Source organism: Temnothorax longispinosus, chromosome 5, assembly GCF_030848805.1.
Source record: "Temnothorax longispinosus isolate EJ_2023e chromosome 5, Tlon_JGU_v1, whole genome shotgun sequence".
NCBI classification, from domain to species: domain Eukaryota; kingdom Metazoa; phylum Arthropoda; class Insecta; order Hymenoptera; family Formicidae; genus Temnothorax; species Temnothorax longispinosus.
The window spans coordinates 11917049-11935947 of record NC_092362.1 but is presented as its reverse complement, the minus strand read 5'-3'; the positions used below and the strand labels follow the sequence as shown (position 1 = coordinate 11935947).

The following is an 18899-nucleotide window of genomic DNA, read 5'->3' as shown; positions in this document are numbered from 1 at the left end:
GTTCAGAAACAGCGATGAACGATGCAGAAACATAAACAGAAACGGTTACGTACAGCCAAAGAACGACAATCGACAGTCAACGAAACGCTAACCGAACATGAGACCGTTAAAATCGACCGATGTGGATAAAAATATCGAAAAGCGACGGTTGGTGGACGAATTGCACGCACCGGCGAGAAGAAATTTTCCCCGCAGACACGTCATAGTGCGAGGGTACGACGACCTGTGGCAGGCTGATATCGTCGAGATGCGTCCATACTCGCGTTTCAACGGAGGCTACCACTACATACTCACCGTCATCGATGTGTTGAGCAAGTACGCGTGGGCCGTGCCGCTCAAGGGTAAAGGTGGCAGCGAGACAGCTGACGCTATCGCTGAGATAATTCGAGATAGCGGAAGGTGCCCTAGTAATCTACAAACCGACATGGGGAAGGAATTTTACAACACCGACGTGCAACGTCTCGTGAGAAAACACGGTATAAATCATTATTCCACGTATTCGGTGATGAAGGCGTCGGTCGTCGAGCGATTCAATCGCACGTTAAAAAACAACATGTGGAAGATGTTTACGCTCAATGGAACTTACAAGTGGGTCGACGCGTTATCGCGACTCGTGTCGGATTACAATGCGCGCAAACATCGAACGATCGGCATGCGACCCGTCGACGTTACCCCCGCGATCGCCGAAAGACTCTTGGCTACGGTGTACAGCGCGATAAAGATCGCGGGCCCGGCAAAGTTCAAAACGGGTGACTCGGTACGCGTCAGCAAATACAAAACAATTTTCGAGAAGGGTTACACGCCGAATTGGACCACCGAGGTGTTTAAGATCGTTAAAGTGCAGTATACCAATCCCGTAACCTACCTACTCGAGGACTATCGTGGAAAATCCGTCGCTGGAGCGTTCTACGAGTACGAGTTGCATCGCGCGACTTATCCTGACGTGTATCTCGTGGAGAAAGTACTGCGCAGGAGGGGCGACGAGGTTTACGTAAAATGGCTGGGATTCGATGGATCACACAACTCATGGATACACAAGGACAATGTGATTTAATTCGTGTATACTGTATTTTATTCTTAATATAAAAATGATACATGTAATACATATAAAGTATATAATAAAAAAATATTAAATACTAAATACATGTGCGATATCTTTATTAATATCCCTTCTCATATATAATACGATATTTACTCGAGAACTATTGTGACTTTCGTGCTTCGTGGCGCCATATATAAGGGGTGTCGTCACACCACTCTGGGAGGGGGCCCCGGAAAACGCACTGTTCCCTCCGGGACCACGTTATACATACATTATATATACATTATATATACATTATATATACATTATATATACATACATACATACATTATATATACATTATATATACATATATATACATACATACATACATACATACATATACTACTGCATACGTTATACTATTACATACATGCATACATACATGCGTACGTTACAAAGGTATTCGGTAATGTCCCCACGGCAACGTATCGGTCGAATCCGGCACGATATATCGCTTATCGTCGTAGGGACTCAGAGCGATTTTCGTCTCGCTAATAGTGTACACTTCGTGCATTTTCGATCGTATGCACGACTGCGGTCGAGTCATTTCGATCTCATTGTTCAAACATCGCGTGTAGTCGTCGAATGTGATGGTGCGCGCGATGACGTTACTTTTGACACCTTTCGCTTTTTTACAAACTTTTTTGCCATCGACTCGCAAGGCGTACATTTTCGCCCTAAGTCCAACGAATCCGGTCATAATGGCCCCATTGTTTTCATCCTTCATCAGGCCCGGCACTTTTTTATTGACGAGAGGCATATCATAAGCGTTATCTACCGCGTAGTCACTTGTGTCGAACCGAGCTATATCATGTTTCATGTTCTCGTACGCGTCGTCGCACTTGATATGATAAATCAAACTGTCCGTGTCGGTATACATGATTCTACACGAGTCGCGGTACAGGGGAGACATGTATTCGTGGTGAAATTCGTACAGGCACACCTTCGACAAGTCGAGAATGCACATGCCGACGTAGATCGGTTTGTTGAATTTCACCTCGAGTTTGCGAAGTTCGATGGCTACCAGATTTTCGGAAAACACGCTACTGCTGTGGAAATTCGGTCGCGCGATCATTGCCTCCGCGCCGTATCTACCCTCCCACTTCGTCACTAATTTTACATCGACGTGGTTTCGTACATTCTCCATTGTTTTTCCAAAAACAGCGTTATTCATTAATTTATATAATGTTTTTTCGAACTCATTTTTTGCTTGTGTCCTGAATTTTGTATTGAGTTCGATGTAAGAGCAGAGCCACTCAGATTGAGCGAATTGTAATACGCGATGTATTTTAGTGACGCGAAGGCCATGACGCATGCACTGTTGCAGATTGCAATAATGGATGACGTAACGCTCCTTATCGTGCAGCGTGGCGAGAAGTTTGTCCTGCCGTTTGCCGGGCGGTTTATCACGCATCGGACAGAACGGTAGGTCAGCGTGCGCGTCATGTTTATCCTGCGGATACTCGAGATCGACCTCGAGAATATAGCCCGTAGACGAATCCAAAGCGATCGCGTTAACGTCGAAATTTGACGAGTCTTCGACCCATCGAAACTCCGCGTAGGGCAGTGGCTTACACATCGCCCAGCCGTACAAGTTGTTGACATTGAAGTACATTAGGTACGACGACGGTTTCGATGAATCGTACGACTTCATATACTTGTTGTTGGCCTTCGCGTATCTGCCGGAACATTGACTCAGCCCGCCACGAATACCACGTTCGACAAACATGACCATGTCAATGTCGGTCAGCAGTTCAAATTTGATACATGTATGTTTCAACATGGCGTCCCACGTAAAGCCTGGTAAAGTGTAGTAGTACGCGGGATCAAGTCCGTAACTCGCGACGCAGCTGTCGCGGAAATTTTCAAACACGTCGGCCAACAGCAAGACATCGGTTTTCAGGTATAGATCGCTGTATTCGCCCAGGGTTCAAACGGAGAATCGCTGCCATACGTTCGTGGCGTGCGCGTAATCGCTCTCGGATACGGTTTCACCGGTCAAGGAACTGTAAAATGAATCGCGCGGCGGTAAACACGTATCCTCCAGCTTTTCGACGCTGTCCACATATTCGTATGGAAAGACACCTTTTCGCGTCAATAATTTGAAATCGTCGTCGGATAACGCGGAAAATTTTGATCGTATAATTTTTAATTTATCATTATCTAAGAAGGATGCCAATTTTGCGAGACTCGCGCTCAGAAATTTGTATGAGTCGATGAATCTTAACTGTATATCGCTTCGCGAATCAGATATTTCCGCGGTGTCTTTCACGTGTTTAGTAAATGAGATGTACTTTTCCTTTGTTATAGGCAGTACATCGATTGAGCCTTCGAACGCGGCAGCTATCTCCTTGATAATAAAGTGTGCGTCATAGCCCGACAGATTGTGAAATATTACTGGGATGAAGTGAGGATCTTTATAATTCAGATTGCACGTCGAGTGTGCTGGACCTCTGTACCGTCCGGTCAGGTGGCAATGATCGCGCACTTTATTATCATCAGGCGCGAATTGTTGTTCGCATATGTGACATTTCGTCGCGCTGTGAAATGTCTCCCACTCGTCTCGCGTTAGGTCTACCATGCATACAATGTCGGACAAGATGTTCTTTACGCGATGCGCCAATCCGTTGAGTTCCTCGACGAACCACGCGACGCAGTCGTTATCGCGACGAAATCGATACGTTGATAACGTTTCGTCGTATGAGCACTGTAGTATGCTATACTACATACCCGATGATGTTGATAGGCGTATGACGCGTGTTCCGTCTCCGGTTGTGTCTTCTGCAGCACGCACTCCAGATCGGCGTACACCACGAAGGGAAGTCGCTCTTTCCTGCTGTGGTTCTTGAAGCTGAGCCACTTGTTGTTCTCGCTCGGTAGTCGGATTGCGCATTTGTTTACCTTTCGACATTCCACGGTGTGGGCTTCCAATTTCATGCTCGAACTAAAGTAGTGAAGACATCTGCAAAAAATGAAACACAAATATTATAAATTTTTTTACAAAAAATATAAAAAATGATATATATTATTAATAAAAGTATAGGTACTTACCGATCGCAAAAAAATTTTTTGTTCTTTTTCTTGCTCAATTGCGAGCTCACGAGGCGGGATAGATGTTTAATCCACGCGAAATGTCCAACATTGTCGTCTCGTGGGTCCTGCATGTACAGCAGATTCACATGTTTTTTATCACTCGTGCGGTCGGTAAGCCGTATCGGGAGAACGTTTGAAGTCTTCTGTCCCTCGATGATATAGACATTGACGGATATATCGTTGAGTCGTTCGAACTGTTTAATTTGCTTCAACGTCATTGGGAACTCAATGTCTCGTAAATTCAGTACCGTTGAATAATGCGGGTATGAAGATTCCCGTTCTGGATGTCTTTCGGCTGGATGCAAAGCAGCCGTCACGGCCCACGCAAAACACGCATTGTCCATAGACAGCACATTGATCACCGCGTGCTTCAATTTAATGTCTTCAGGCAATTTTATGTGACACCCCGCGCGCAAAGGATTGTACTTGTTGACGCTCACCGTCAAATTGAGGATTCGAGTCAACGCCCAACCACTGTCGCGTTCCTGGAACTCCTCGAGTTTCGCTAATGTGGGCTCGATAACGTGTAGCTCGTACCACTCGCGCAAGTGCGATGTACCACAGAGTTCTATGTTATTTGTACATATACTCTTATTGGCACGTTTATCACCCGCCACAAACTCCCCGTTGAACGCGGTGTTCACTTTGACACAGTTATGTGTTTTTATACTGTCTCGCACTCGCTTGCACACGACGCTGCAGGCGTCTTCCAAAAACTGTCGCGGTTCTATATGGTCTATATTAATCCGTACAAAATTACCTTTTTTAAAAAAAGGTAAAAAAAGGCGCCAAGTACACGCATAGTAGTGTATATGTAGTTATCTAAAAAAAAAAGAAAGTGGTAGTATTATACATCGAAAAAACCTAAGTAACAAGTGGTAGACGTAATCTTTATATCTCGAAAAATCTTGAAAAAATCTAAGCAGTAGTATCTTTATTTCCGAAAAATTATAACCCAAGTGATACACATCACAAAATTATGTTACCTTATCAAAAAGAAGAGTCGCGCTTCAAGTGATCTATTACAATTACAAAAAAGAAATGATATCACTTTAAATTACAGCGCCAATTACAGAGAGAACATATATATTGCTTCAAAAAATAATTGTTGCACTACTTTGAAAAATTTTTACATTGTGTCAATTAGAAAAGTATGCATGATAACAATTTTATAAGATTAAAAAATTTTATTTAAATTTAACAAGGGAATACAAGATATTTAAATACAAAGTTTACATGTGTATTTTTTAGTGGTCACAAAGAATTACAGAGGTACACAGTACAAAATAAAAATATTTTATTAAAATAATAAATTTTTCTTGTAAAAAAACTTGGCGCTGCTAGAAATTTTAAAATGACCTCGAAATTTTAAATAAATAAATAAATTTATCCTTTACTTAATGATAAGCCGCATTATCCGCCGTCCGCGTCGTCACCCGCACACCCATATCACTCACTCGCACATCTACGCTGATAATCATTTAATATTACTCCCATCGCATTATTTTCTGAATTATTTTTATTTATTGTTGTCCTTATTTATTTAAAATTTCGAGGTCTAGCAGCGCCAAGTTTTTTTACAAGAAAAATTTATTATTTTAATAAAATATTTTATTTTGTACTGTGTACCTCTGTAATTCTTTGTGACCACTAAAAAATACACATGTAAACTTTGTATTTAAATATCTTGTATTCCCTTGTTAAATTTAAATAAAATTTTTTAATCTTATAAAATTGTTATCATGCATACTTTTCTAATTGACACAATGTAAAAATTTTTCAAAGTAGTGCAACAATTATTTTTTGAAGCAATATATATGTTCTCTCTGTAATTGGCGCTGTAATTTAAAGTGATATCATTTCTTTTTTGTAATTGTAATAGATCACTTGAAGCGCGACTCTTCTTTTTGATAAGGTAACATAATTTTGTGATGTGTATCACTTGGGTTATAATTTTTCGGAAATAAAGATACTACTGCTTAGATTTTTTTAAGATTTTTCGAGATATAAAGATTACGTCTACCACTTGTTACTTAGGTTTTTTCGATGTATAATACTACCACTTTCTTTTTTTTTGAGATAACTACATATACACTACTATGCGTGTACTTGGCGCCTTTTTTTACCTTTTTTTTAAAAAAGGTAATTTTGTACGGATATCACGCCTTTTTGTAGTATTACGCATTTTATAAACAGTATGTACAGGGTAAAGCTATTTGGAGGTATAATACTACCACTTTGTTTTTTTCGAGGTAACAACATAACAGGGTAACAACATAATACATATACACTACTATGCGTGTACTTAGCGCCTCCTTTTACCTTTTTTTTTTAAAATGTGTATACACATAATAAAAATGCGGAATTATTTGTGTCAGACATAATTTTAATTCATCCAATTTTTATTATGTCTAGACATAATTTTAATTCGTCCAATTTTTATTATGTCTAGACATAATTTTAATTCAGCGAATTTTTATTATGTCATGACATAATTTTAATTCTGCCGCTAGGGAATTTTTAAGTCGATTCTTATGAATCAAGCTTGAATTCGATGACGGGTTCCAGATAGTGCGCTCTATAGTTTTCGGTGTCCAGGTGTAATAATACGTTGAATTCGATGTCTAGGTGTCCCACGTTGCCGATGACGTGGTCCACATAGTGCGCTCCGTAGTTTTCGGTGTCTACGTGTATTAATACCTCGAATTCGATATCTACGTGTCCTACATTCAGATTTAAAGTTATTAATACACCTAGACACCAAAAACTACGAAGCGCACTATGTGGACCTCGTCATCGACAACCTGGGACACGTAGACATCAAATTCGAGGTATTATTACATCTAGACACCGAAAACTACGGAGCGCGCTATCTGGACCTCGTCATCAGCAACCTGGGACACCTAAACATCAATTTCAAGATATTAATACACGTAGACACCGACAACTACGGAGCGCACTATGTGGACCTCGTCATCGGCAACCTGGGACACCTAGACATCGAATTCAAGATATTAATACACGTAGACACCAAAAACTACGGAGCTCACTATCTAGACATTGTCATCGGCAGCCTGGGACACCTAGACATCGCATTCAACGTATTATTACACCTGGACACCGAAAACTACGAAGCGCACTATGTGGACCTCGTCATCGGCAACCTGGGACACCTAGACATTGAATTCAACGTACGATTACACCTGGACACCGAAAACTATGAAGCGCACTATCTGGATCCCGTCATCGGCAACCTGGAACACGTGGACATCGAATTCAAGGTATTAATACACGTAGACATCGAAAACTACGGAGCGCACTATGTGGACCTCGTCATCGGCAACCTGGGACACGTAGACATCGAATTCAACGTATTATTACACCTGGACACCGAAAACTATGAAGCGCACTATCTGGATCTTGTCATCGGCAACCTGGGACATGTGGACATCGAATTCAAGGTATTAATACACGTAAACACCGAAAACTACGGAGCGCACTATGTGGACCTCGTCATCGGCAACCTGGGACACGTAGACATCGAATTCAACGTATTATTACACCTGGACACCGAAAACTATGAAGCGCACTATCTGGACCTCGTCATCGGCAACCTGGGATACTTGGACATCGAATTCAAGCTTGATTCATAAGAATCGACTTAAAAATTTCCTAGCGGCACTTTCTGCCAAGCGTAGAGAACCTTCTTTTCCGGCAGCGGTGGTAATACGATGTAAGGATACGAAATCTCTCCAGATAAACATGAAGGAATTGACTCAATATATATTATATAAGTATATACCTAATTTACCTAAAATACCTAAATAGAAATCTTACTCCTGACCGATAAGTTTATCGACCTAATTTCGAAATACGCGCGCGATATCGAAACTGGCGATACCTGCGCCGCCAGCGTCGAAAAAGTGAAAGTAACGTTTCTGATTATGACGTCATCATACAAGAACGTCGGCGTTAGAAGTAGTATCTTAAAAATAAATTTTCACATTTGGACTTTGCGTCGCAATATCTCCGCTCGTAGGGCACGTAGCGGAATATTATGAGAGAAACCCCCCCCTAATTGGACCCCAAGCTATCGATCAAGCCTACTTAGAACTTGATCCGTTCACTCGTTATCGAGATCTCAACATCTCGAGTACTCGCAACCCGTCGCGTCGCGTAAAAGAGTCACGGTCGGTCTCGCTCCGCGTGTACTTGGCGCGAGACACTACCGTGTCTCTTGATTACCGCACCGGTTATTATACGCTTTTTGAACGCGGCGTCGATCTCTCGCCATACGAGTTCTGTCGCGCGCGTGTCACCACTGGTACCGGCGTTCGCATAATCACCACCGCTATGGATAAATTGTCTTTCCAATTGCGACTTCACACCCTCGAGTCGCGCAATTCTGGCAACCAACGATTACCTCTGCCAGATCGTTGGATTGTCGGAGAGCCGCTGACGTTTGGCACTACAACGTGTCTCGAGCTGCTCGATGAATTCCGCGCATTGCAGCGCCCATGTGAAAAATTCATCCACGGTAGCTACTTGGTCGGACAGCTCCAATAGATCGCGTTCAGTTTGCTCGAATTGATCCATGTTTTATCTACTCAGATTTAGGTTGTTCATCACCACGAAGTTCACTACTTTCTTCGATTTCATCGATGTCAATTTTATAGTCCGGTGTCCATGAGCGATTACATGTCATTTCTTCTTGCTCAATGTTATAAAACATAATGTTCACGTCGCAACCGATGTATCACTCTCAAATCGTATGCTAATGCGGCTCGATGCGCTTCATCCCTCATTATATATACCTTTACCCTCTCTCTCGCTCCAATTGATAGATCATTTCTTCCTTTGTCTCGCGTACTGCGTCGTAAAAAATAGCGTGAAACTGTTTAGTCTACGCGCGATAACCACCCCCTTTTCCTAGAAATATGTTGTTTACGTCGAACGTGTCCGGACAGGTTCGATTGTTTATTCTACGCGATAACACCCCCCTTTTCCTAGAAAAAACATTTGCTCACGACGAACATGTCCCTACAGGTTCGATGCGTTATCGGGTCGATCATCGTCCCGATGACGTCATTTCTTCCTTTGTTTTTTTCACGTACTGCGTAGATGGATTGTTTTTTAAGTATAAATCATACTATATTTTCTTCGAGCGCATTTCTATTCGAGCCGTATATGCGACGTCCGCTGGAGCATCGGTTGCATTATCGCATATCATAACATAGAAGCGAGGTGCCGCGATGTTCCGGCGAACCTCGGCGCTCGCCTTTGTAGTGCGAGACATATTTTGTCTTACGACTATCAGTTTTATACACCGCCATTATATTTTTTCTCTGGCGACTTCTGCAACCGTCATTGAATTCAGTCTCGTCGAGTCCTCGCAAAGTGTTACATGTATATCTTTTTTTATAAAGTTTCTTGTGTACGAACGTGTTTTTTTGTTTTCGGGTGAATAAATTAAGTTTCTTGTAATGCCTCCGCGCGAACCTTTTGTGCCTATAGACATAGAAGACAGTGAAATTTTGAGGGGGCCCGACGCTCCCCAGTTTGAAGACGTTATAGAGGCGTTTGAAGGCGCTCTTCCCGCGCCCCGGCTCCCAACAGTTCAGGTGGGCACGCCACCCGGTGTTTCACGCGGGCGAGCGCTGCGGAACGCTCTCAACCTCCCGGCCATCGGACGGGGGCGGGAACAACCCGCGCCCCGGCTCCCAACAGTTCAGGTGGGCACGCCACCCGGTGTTTCACGCGGGCGAGCGCTGCGGAACGCTCTCGGCCTCCCGGCCATCGGACGCGGGCGGGAACAAATTTACGCCGACTCCCTCGCGTTGAGACGGATGCCGGCGAGTCGCAGCCATGGGGCCCCCCCTCGGCGTAGATAGAGGTATTTTCTTTTTTGTTTCTTTTACCTAAAAATTAATAACGTGGGAGCGAGAGAGAGAGAACCGCGCGAGGAAAAGAGAACGCCAACGAAAATAACAAGCTTTAAAAGTATTTAACTGTTTAATGATTTTTGTTAAAGCGATTGCGGCCCCCGCGGACCCCCACGCGGCTCCCGCGGACCCTCGCGCGGCCCCCGCGGCCCCCGCGGACCCCCACGCGGCTCCCGCGGACCCTCGCGCGGCCCCCGCGGACCCCCACGCGGCTCCCGCGGACCCTCGCGCGGCCCTCGCGCGGCCCCCCGCGGCGCGACCGCGACCGCGACCGCGACCGTGACCGCGACCGCGAACCCGCGGCGCGGGTGAGTCATCCCGGTGATTCATTTCCCCTTCCCCTCCCCCCGCGAAATCCAATATTTTTAAAAATTATATACTCCCCCCCTTACCCCCCACAAAATCAGATATTCTTGAAAATCCGATTTTCCCTCCCCTCACTTCCCGCGAAAATTCAATACCCCCCTCCCTCACCCCCCTCGGAGCCCCCGGGACTGAACCCGTCTACTACACCTACTCCCTGTTAACACCAAACCAACATCCAACGATAAGGATCAATCTCCAACCTACACTAAACATTGAGGCTTAATCCCCAACCTACACTTATCATTGAGAATAAACTCCCAATATACACTCATCATTGAGGATTAAACCCACAACTTACTTAAACCTTTATAGTGGTCAACACTCAATCTACACCTTTTAAGTGTTGACACTTAACTTTGATGACAAACACTAAACTTACGCCCAAACTTGAGTGTTAACTCTCAAATTTCGTCGTAAGTTTAGTGTTAACACTTAAATTAGGATGTTAACCATCAAAGTTGAGTGTACTTTTTCATAAGAGTTGTAGTGTATTTATTTTCATTTGTTAGTTTATAATTAATTTTTAATTAATTATTTATATGTAGATCATGAAACTAGCCGACATATATTATAAAATTAAAAAATTTGAACATTACTTCCTTACAATTTTCAAGTATACAAGTTATAAATTTGCACGTTGCTTAATCAATATTTTATTTTGCTTATAAAGCTTCTTCTTATGAGGAAGCCTATTTTTTTATGTATAATTATTAGTAGATATTTATTAATTTGGTTTCCTCATAGAGGAAGCTTTATGAGCGAAATAAAATGTTGATTAAGCAACGTGCAAATTTATTATAATTTGCATATCTTGAAAATTGTGAAGAAGTAATGTTCAAATTTATAATTTGTACACTTGAAAAGGTAATTATTTAGAATACGCGCTGCACCTCGAATATCAATAAAATTATGCTCATTTGACGCGTTTTGACACGAAACGAAAGAATCTAGCAGAAAAATGCAAAGCAAGATATTTAGCGTTAAAGTTGACGACTCTCAGGTTAGAAATCCTGTCATACCGACGTGATGTAGCGACCATGAACATGCCCCGCGGCCACATGCGCATGCTGTATTAGCTCTGTGGCCACATGCGCATGCTCCGTGGCCGCACGCGCATGCAAAAGTGCGCGAATTTGAAACGTATATGCATACTTATAATGCATAAATATAAATATGTACTTTTCACATACCAACTATTCTCTGCTTTAACAAATTATTTCTGCTACAGATATTAAGAGTCGAAGTTAACGAAACAGAAATAATTTGTTAAAGCAGAGAATAGTTGGTATATGAAAAGTACATATTTATATACCAACTATTCATAGAACATATAAATACGTACGATGAATAAGTACATATAAACATGTACTTTTCATATACCAACTATTCTCTGTTTTAACAAATTATTTCTGCTACAAATATTAAGCGTCCAAGTTAACAAAACAGAAATAATTTGTTAAAGCAGAGAATAGTTGCAGGTATATGAAAAATACATATTTATATACCAACTATTCATAGAACATATAAATGTGTACAATAAATAAGTACTGTGACGTTGCGGCTCGCCGCATCGTCGCGGCGCCCCGCCGCCGTCACAAGACGCGGAATTTCGCGCCCAGGGACGGACCAGGGAGGCAACGGCGAGATCTCCAGGGGTCGTATTTAATCGCGTTTCCGCATTCTGATTACTTTCTTTTGTTTTTATGCAATGTAATACGCGCGGCACCTCACCCACACCACGGCAAACCTTCGAGGGAGTAATCGGCGAAGGAAATCAAGGACGATTGATAACCGAGGAGGGGTGGCAGGCACGGAAGCAGCAGAGATCACGGGCTGGCGAGAGCAACGCGGCAGGCGTGCGGCACGTGAGGCAGCGACGGACGAGGCCGCCAATAGCGGGGCCCCAGACGCCTGGGTAAAACCCGGCTACAGCAGAGGATCTCCAAGAAACATCGACCTACGGGGTGACTGATCACCGCCCCAGGGTCAAACCGGAGGCACACCGGCGCGAACCGAGTTCCGTCCGCTGCTAAGGACAGAATTGAGGAGTCGTACGCCGCCGAGGGACCGTTGCACGCCCCCGAAGGATCTCGTATCGACAGCACTGCGCCGGGACACCGCGGGCTTGCAAGCTCGCGCCCGATTGGCTCGCGCGCCCCTCAGGAAGGGGTACCGTATCGATTCCGCAATCGAGCGGGTCTAGCGTTTCACTCTCTGGTCGTCCGTCGGCACGATACGTTTGTAAGATACGCGATAGCCATGTAAATCGCGATATGTAAAGCCACGACACCGCCCTCCGGTGCACGCTCTCGCTCGGGATAACGTATGTTAAGATTGAGTGTAATTTCGCGATCGATAACGAGAGCGAAGGGCCTCGGGATGGTATCGTGGCCGCGGAACCGTGGCACAAGCGTTGTGGCGAATCCCTGGAGATCGCGATAGGCGTTAATGAGTTCGATATCGCGAGTATATTGCGTTGTCCTCGCGACCTTGGTGTACGGCCGCATACGAGCCGGTAGTTCGTCAATTGCGTTACCGTTTCTTCGCGTCGGGAAATTCTGGTGTTCGAGCGTCGGTGTTAGCGTATCGATTTGTGTTCGGATCTCGTTATTACGGGTTGATATACTCGCGTTAAGAAATTACCGGCGTTCACACGCTTCGTGCGTTTAGATGTTACTTGCGCAGTTCTTCCTGGCGTTCCGTGGTTATTAGACGCGTACTTCGAGTCAAAGGTGGTGTGGCCTTCTCCACACCTGGCGCCCAACATTATTAGCGATATCGCGACTTGCTTGGTTAAACGACTCGGCGCCTCCCCGTTGCGCCCGAGCCGAATATCTCGCGTTAAGTTAAGATATCATTGCGACAGAGTTTTCGTACGGTTCCGGACGTGGTTTTCACGCAATCCAAGCGTGACGTACCATTATTTCGCGACATTTTGCGTTGAACCTCACTCTCATTAGTGATATTAAGTGTAGTATTCTTGCGTGTTATAATTTCCGACTCGAATTATTAACTGTTTGAGAATAGAATCTTCAGCGTGTTTATTAGAGACTCAATTCCTTGATTTGTTTATTGAATTTATTTTCTCGACAACCAGTACTCAATAAATGTTATTTTCTTTGTTATCTGACTGAGTATGAAATTATCGTGTCACCCCGCCGGATATCGCGCTGCCCTTCATTAACCCCGCCCGTGATTAGGTCAAGCTAGCCGATTCCACGCACCTCCACACACGTCGTTTTGCGTCTCGTTTAGGTTTTCGCGATTTCGTGGACGCGAATGTACGCGTCTGGCGCCCAACATTCGGAACCTTTCGTGGAGTATCGGAGGTGCGAGGAAACCACTGGAGAGGCCTACTATCCCGCTCTCCTAAGTCCTTTTGATCCGGCACACGTCCCGGAGCGGTCCGGGAGTGCAAAAAGTCGTGACAGTACATATAAATATGTACTTTTTATATACCAATATGCTACTCGTGAAATGAAAAAAAAGGTGCTCCGAAATGATACCCTAATATATATGTAAGCCACTTTGTAAGGAACTTAAATGGAGTGAAGGTTCGGTTCAAGAATCGGCACGCAAGATGCAGTAATCAACTGTAATATTAATGATGTGTACACATTAGCAAAGGCCTGAGATATTACAGTAAACGAGTAAACTTAAAACTAACCTGAATCAATACAATTGCCGATAGCAAGCCTTTATCTACCTCCGTACGATAACATCAATGCTCTCGGAGTCTTGTTACATACTGACTCTCACGCACGAGTCGACCAGCGGCGACAAAGCCAAGCTTGATAACTTACAAGCTTACATCCCCCCTTTTAAGACCGAGGGTACACTCCATCGGATTGAGGAACAAGCTTGCTAGCATGAAAAATATTTGACTCATTTTTTCTAAATCTACTATCTAACAAAAACATTACATCAGAAATTTTATCTTTAATTTTAAAAGGACCTGCTCTAATTGGATCTATTTTATCTTTGTTCAATTTATTAACGCTTTGTACATAGACTAAATCTCCTACTTTATAATCTATCCGTTTTACATTCTTATCGTAATATTCCTTATTCTGATTGTGAATTTCTTTTGAATTTCTAAAAACTATTTTTCTATTGTTGACCAAATTTGTCAAATTATTATCGTTTACTTCATCGGGTAAAAATGAATAGTTTAGTCCTGTCAGCAAATAATTAGGGGTGAATCCGGTCGAACTGTGAATTGTGTTGTTGTAATCTTTTACACATTCCTCTGCTACCTGAGGCCATGATTTATTTTTATTCTCATAAATTTTACATCGTATTCTGTTTACCAAAGTCTGATTTGTCCTTTCGTTTAGTCCATTAGAAAACGAACAATCCACTGCTGTAAAAACCAATGCTACTTTCTGTTTATTTAAATATTGCTTAAACTGTGCCGAGTTTATACCTGGATACTGATCTGATAAGACTAATTTAATACTCCCATTTTTTTCTACTTTCTTAATTAATTTTATGAAATCCTTTGCCACTTGAGTCTTTGAAGTTATTATGTAAGCAAATCTTGTGAAATGATCCACCGCCAAATGTAAATATTTTTTTGTACTTTTATTGCCTTTGAAACCTCCTATTGTGTCTATAGACACTATTTCGAGAGGTTCCTTTGCTGGACCGAGTTGAGACAAAGGTGCTTTAAAGCAGCCTATTTTTGATTTGTTTTTAATGCACGTTTCACAAGATCTACAAGTCAATCTTATGTGTTTATACATATTTTTAAAATAAAATTTTTGGCCAAAAGTTAAAATTAAATGTTTTGTGCCTATATGACCCTGATCAACATGTATATCAGTAATGAGCGACTTTCCGAATTCTTCAGTGATCCATATTTTCTCTCTATTATTTAAAATTTTATAAATTATATTATCTTTAATAATGCATTTATCATCGATCTTTAACAATTTCTGATTTTCTTTGATATCATTCAATTTCAATAAATTCGAAGTTTTAATCACAGAATCATTATCTGTATCCTCGTGTGATTCCAAAACCGGATTTCTAGACAAACAATCAGCTTCAATATTGTCTTTACCCGGATTATATACAATTTCGAAATCAAAATGTGAAATATAATTCAAAATCTGCACTAGTTCCATATCATTACTTTTTTTTATATTGAAATTTTCCAAGGGTCTGTGGTCCGTAAATACCAAGAACTTTTTCCCCAACAATTGAAATTGCCAATATAAAATGGCTTCTTTAATGGCTAAACATTCTATAAAAATGGCTTTCTTCTTTTTCTGAGCCTCTGTCAACTTTCTAGAAAAGAAAAACACCGACTTCAAGGAATTATCTTCCTGTGGCTGCTTCAATATTGCTCCAACTCCTTCAATACTTGCATCAGTGAAAATAAATATTGGAGCCTCTGGATCAAAAATTGCCAAAGCAGGAACTGTACACAAATATTCTTTTGTCGAATTAAAACTGTTCCTACACTCTTCAGACCAATCGAAAGATACCTTATTTCTTAACAAATTTCTCAAAGGATCCAGTAAGACAACATGATTTGGTATGAACTTCAAATAAAAATTAATCTTACCTAAAAATTGTCTAACTTGTGTTTTTGTTTTGGGTGTGGGAAACTTCTTAATGGCCACTAAATTATCATTTATTGGTTTAATCCTATTGCTTCCAATTTCGTATCCCAGATATGTTATCCTTTCTTGGGCGAACTTACATTTATTTTTATTCAATTTAAAACCTTGTTCATATAGTGCTTGCAGTACTTGCTCTACATGGTATACATGCTCTTCGTAAGTCTTAGAGAACACCAATATATCGTCTATATAATTTACTGTGTAAGCATCTAACTTGTTTTTTCTTATCACACCTGCTAAAACTCTTTGAAAAATAGCAGGAGCAGACTTCAAACCAAAGGGTAAACATTTCCACTGCCAGTGTCCGTGATGCGTCACAAAAGCCAACTTATATCTGTCCTTTGCACGCACCGGAATCGACCAAAACGCCGAATTCACATCCAATTTTGTAAAGAATTTACAATTTCTGGCGCGTATAGTAAGATCATCTATCCTTGGAAAGGGCTGACTTTCTGGCACTACTATTTTGTTTAACTCTTTAAAATCAATACACAAGCGTGATCTTTTTCCTTCTTCTCTCTTGAAAACCATGGTTACGGGAGCTGCATAAGGACTGCTTGACTCCTCTATTAAACCTGCATTTAACAAATCTTCTATTTGTTTCTCTATTTCTAATTTATCTTGAAATGAGCATCTATAAGGTTTCTTTGAAATATATCTATTTTCTGTCAGTTTCACTGTGGCTTCATAATCCTTTACTGTTCCTATATCAAACTTTGATTTGGCAAAGATTATTTCCTTTTTTTTTATAATACTCTCCATTCTATTAGTACTTATTTCAATAATGTTATTTTGCTTATCTAAATTTTTTTTTTCTTGCTTTGTGATATAATCAAATTTTCATCCTGACAGAGCTTGAATTTTTTTATTAAGTCTAATCCTAATAGAAATTCACAATCAAAGCCTTCCTTAACAATAAAAAACTGAAAATCCTCTTCTAAGTTACAAATTTTAATACGTATTGTTACAATCCCCTCCGTTTTCGCCGTTCCTGCTACACCTTTAATGGTATCTCTCCCACCTATTATTTGTTTAATATTTCTTTTATCATTCAAAAATGTACTACTAACTAGAGAAACATTGGATCCGGAGTCATATAAGCCAGTTGCTGGGCAACCATTTGCAAAAATCTTAATTTTAATAAGTGGGAGGACTATTCGTTTTTTGTCTCCTCATAACTTGCTACTACTTCCTGTATTTCATTATTATTTGTAACCTTGATATGTTCGTTTTTTAAATTTTTAATTTGCCTATCTTTATTACGGCATGCACTTTCTGAATGAAATCTATTTTTGAAACCTAACCTATCACAAATGCTACATGGTCTTTTTTCATTTAGAGTTCTTTTGTTTACATTATCATTTTTCGATTCGTTAATCTTACCAAATTGTTTTAATTTTGACATTAAATTTTCTATATTTATAATAGATTTTCTATCTAACTTATTTTGGATAAAATTTGGTAAGCTAATTACAATCATGTTAATTTGTGTGTTTATAGACAAGCTATCATCCGCTTCTAACAATAATCTTCTTTTCTTCAACGCATATTCTAATAGCGAGCCATTATAAAACTTAAAGTTATAAGCATACGTTATATCTGTCCAGATAAATATCCTCAAGTTCCTTAGATAGAGTCAGTACAACATTGCGAAATTTATTGCGAACCCTTAAGCTTTTAACGACATTTTTCACAATTGGAATTTCAAAAAGCTGTTTATGTTGAACACTAGTCTGCTTATCTGCTGGGAACAAAAAACTTTCCTCTTGACCAAGCAGCTGAATTCTTTTCACTTTAACTACGGTGCTTCTCGCATCCTGCACCAGCCTCCGAGACAAAATAAAACTTTGCTTTATTCTCCATTGTATTGATTTGTAAGCCACTTTGTAAGGAACTTAAATGGAGTGAAGGTTCGGTTCAAGAATCGGCACGCAAGATGCAGTAATCAACTGTAATATTAATGATGTGTACACATTAGCAAAGGCCTGAGATATTACAGTAAACGAGTAAACTTAAAACTAACCTGAATCAATACAATTGCCGATAGCAAGCCTTTATCTACCTCCGTACGATAACATCAATGCTCTCAGCTCGGAGTCTTGTTACATACTGACTCTCACGCACGAGTCGACCAGCGGCGACAAAGCCAAGCTTGATAACTTACAAGCTTACATATATATATATACATATCCCAGCAAACGCAAAAGGATTAAAAGATAAAATTTTGTAATACCTTTGAATCCCTTTTTTGGCGGAATTAGATGAAATTAGATGGGATTCGAAATGTGATGGTCCAATCCCATGGAATCTAAAAAAGAAATTTTAAATTCCATCCAATCCTATGGAATCCGTAAAGGTTATGGAATTGCATGGCATTAGATGGTTAGGAAACGTCTCGCGCCTCCGTTGGGCGACCAAGCGCCGTTGTTCGTCGGTGAGCTTTTGTGTATGCCTAAGGGCATTACACGCACTACTGCCGACGGGCAATTAGCCCGAAAATGAAATTTGTAAGATCTGTCAGGCACTGTAGGGGGTCCCTTTACATATCGGTCGAGACGAAACTTTGAACTCAAGAAGATGCCGCGGCGATGCGACGCCTAGCGGCGTCGACGCGAATTGCCGGTAATGCGCGTAGATACCGCGCGGGCGTGTACTATTGTTGGCGCGTACCGCCACAGAGTTCAACACGGACACTTTTCAATCTCTATCCTGGCATTCAATGGTATTCATTTTATTGTCAGAATAGACGGAATTCAATGGAATTCAATACGGAAATTTTTAATT

At 41.4% G+C, this 18899-nt stretch overlaps 1 protein-coding gene and 1 pseudogene across 1 annotated transcript; both read right to left on the bottom strand.

The window, feature by feature from the left end:
• Window positions 1-1164: 1164 nt before the first annotated feature.
• LOC139813782 (uncharacterized) lies at window positions 1165-2874 on the bottom strand. Its single transcript, XM_071779496.1, has one exon. The coding sequence runs from the start codon at window positions 2865-2867 to the stop codon at window positions 1476-1478; it is 1392 nt and encodes a 463-aa protein (XP_071635597.1). The 5' UTR covers window positions 2868-2874; the 3' UTR covers window positions 1165-1475.
• A 129-nt stretch (window positions 2875-3003) lies between these two features.
• Window positions 3004-4669, bottom strand: LOC139813781 (uncharacterized; annotated as a pseudogene).
• Between the last annotated feature and the right edge of the window lie 14230 nt (window positions 4670-18899).

Coding starts and splice junctions, on each gene's coding strand:
- LOC139813782 (XM_071779496.1), bottom strand. CDS start 2,867: ATGTTGAAACATACATGTATCAAATTTGAACTGCTGACCGACATTGAC.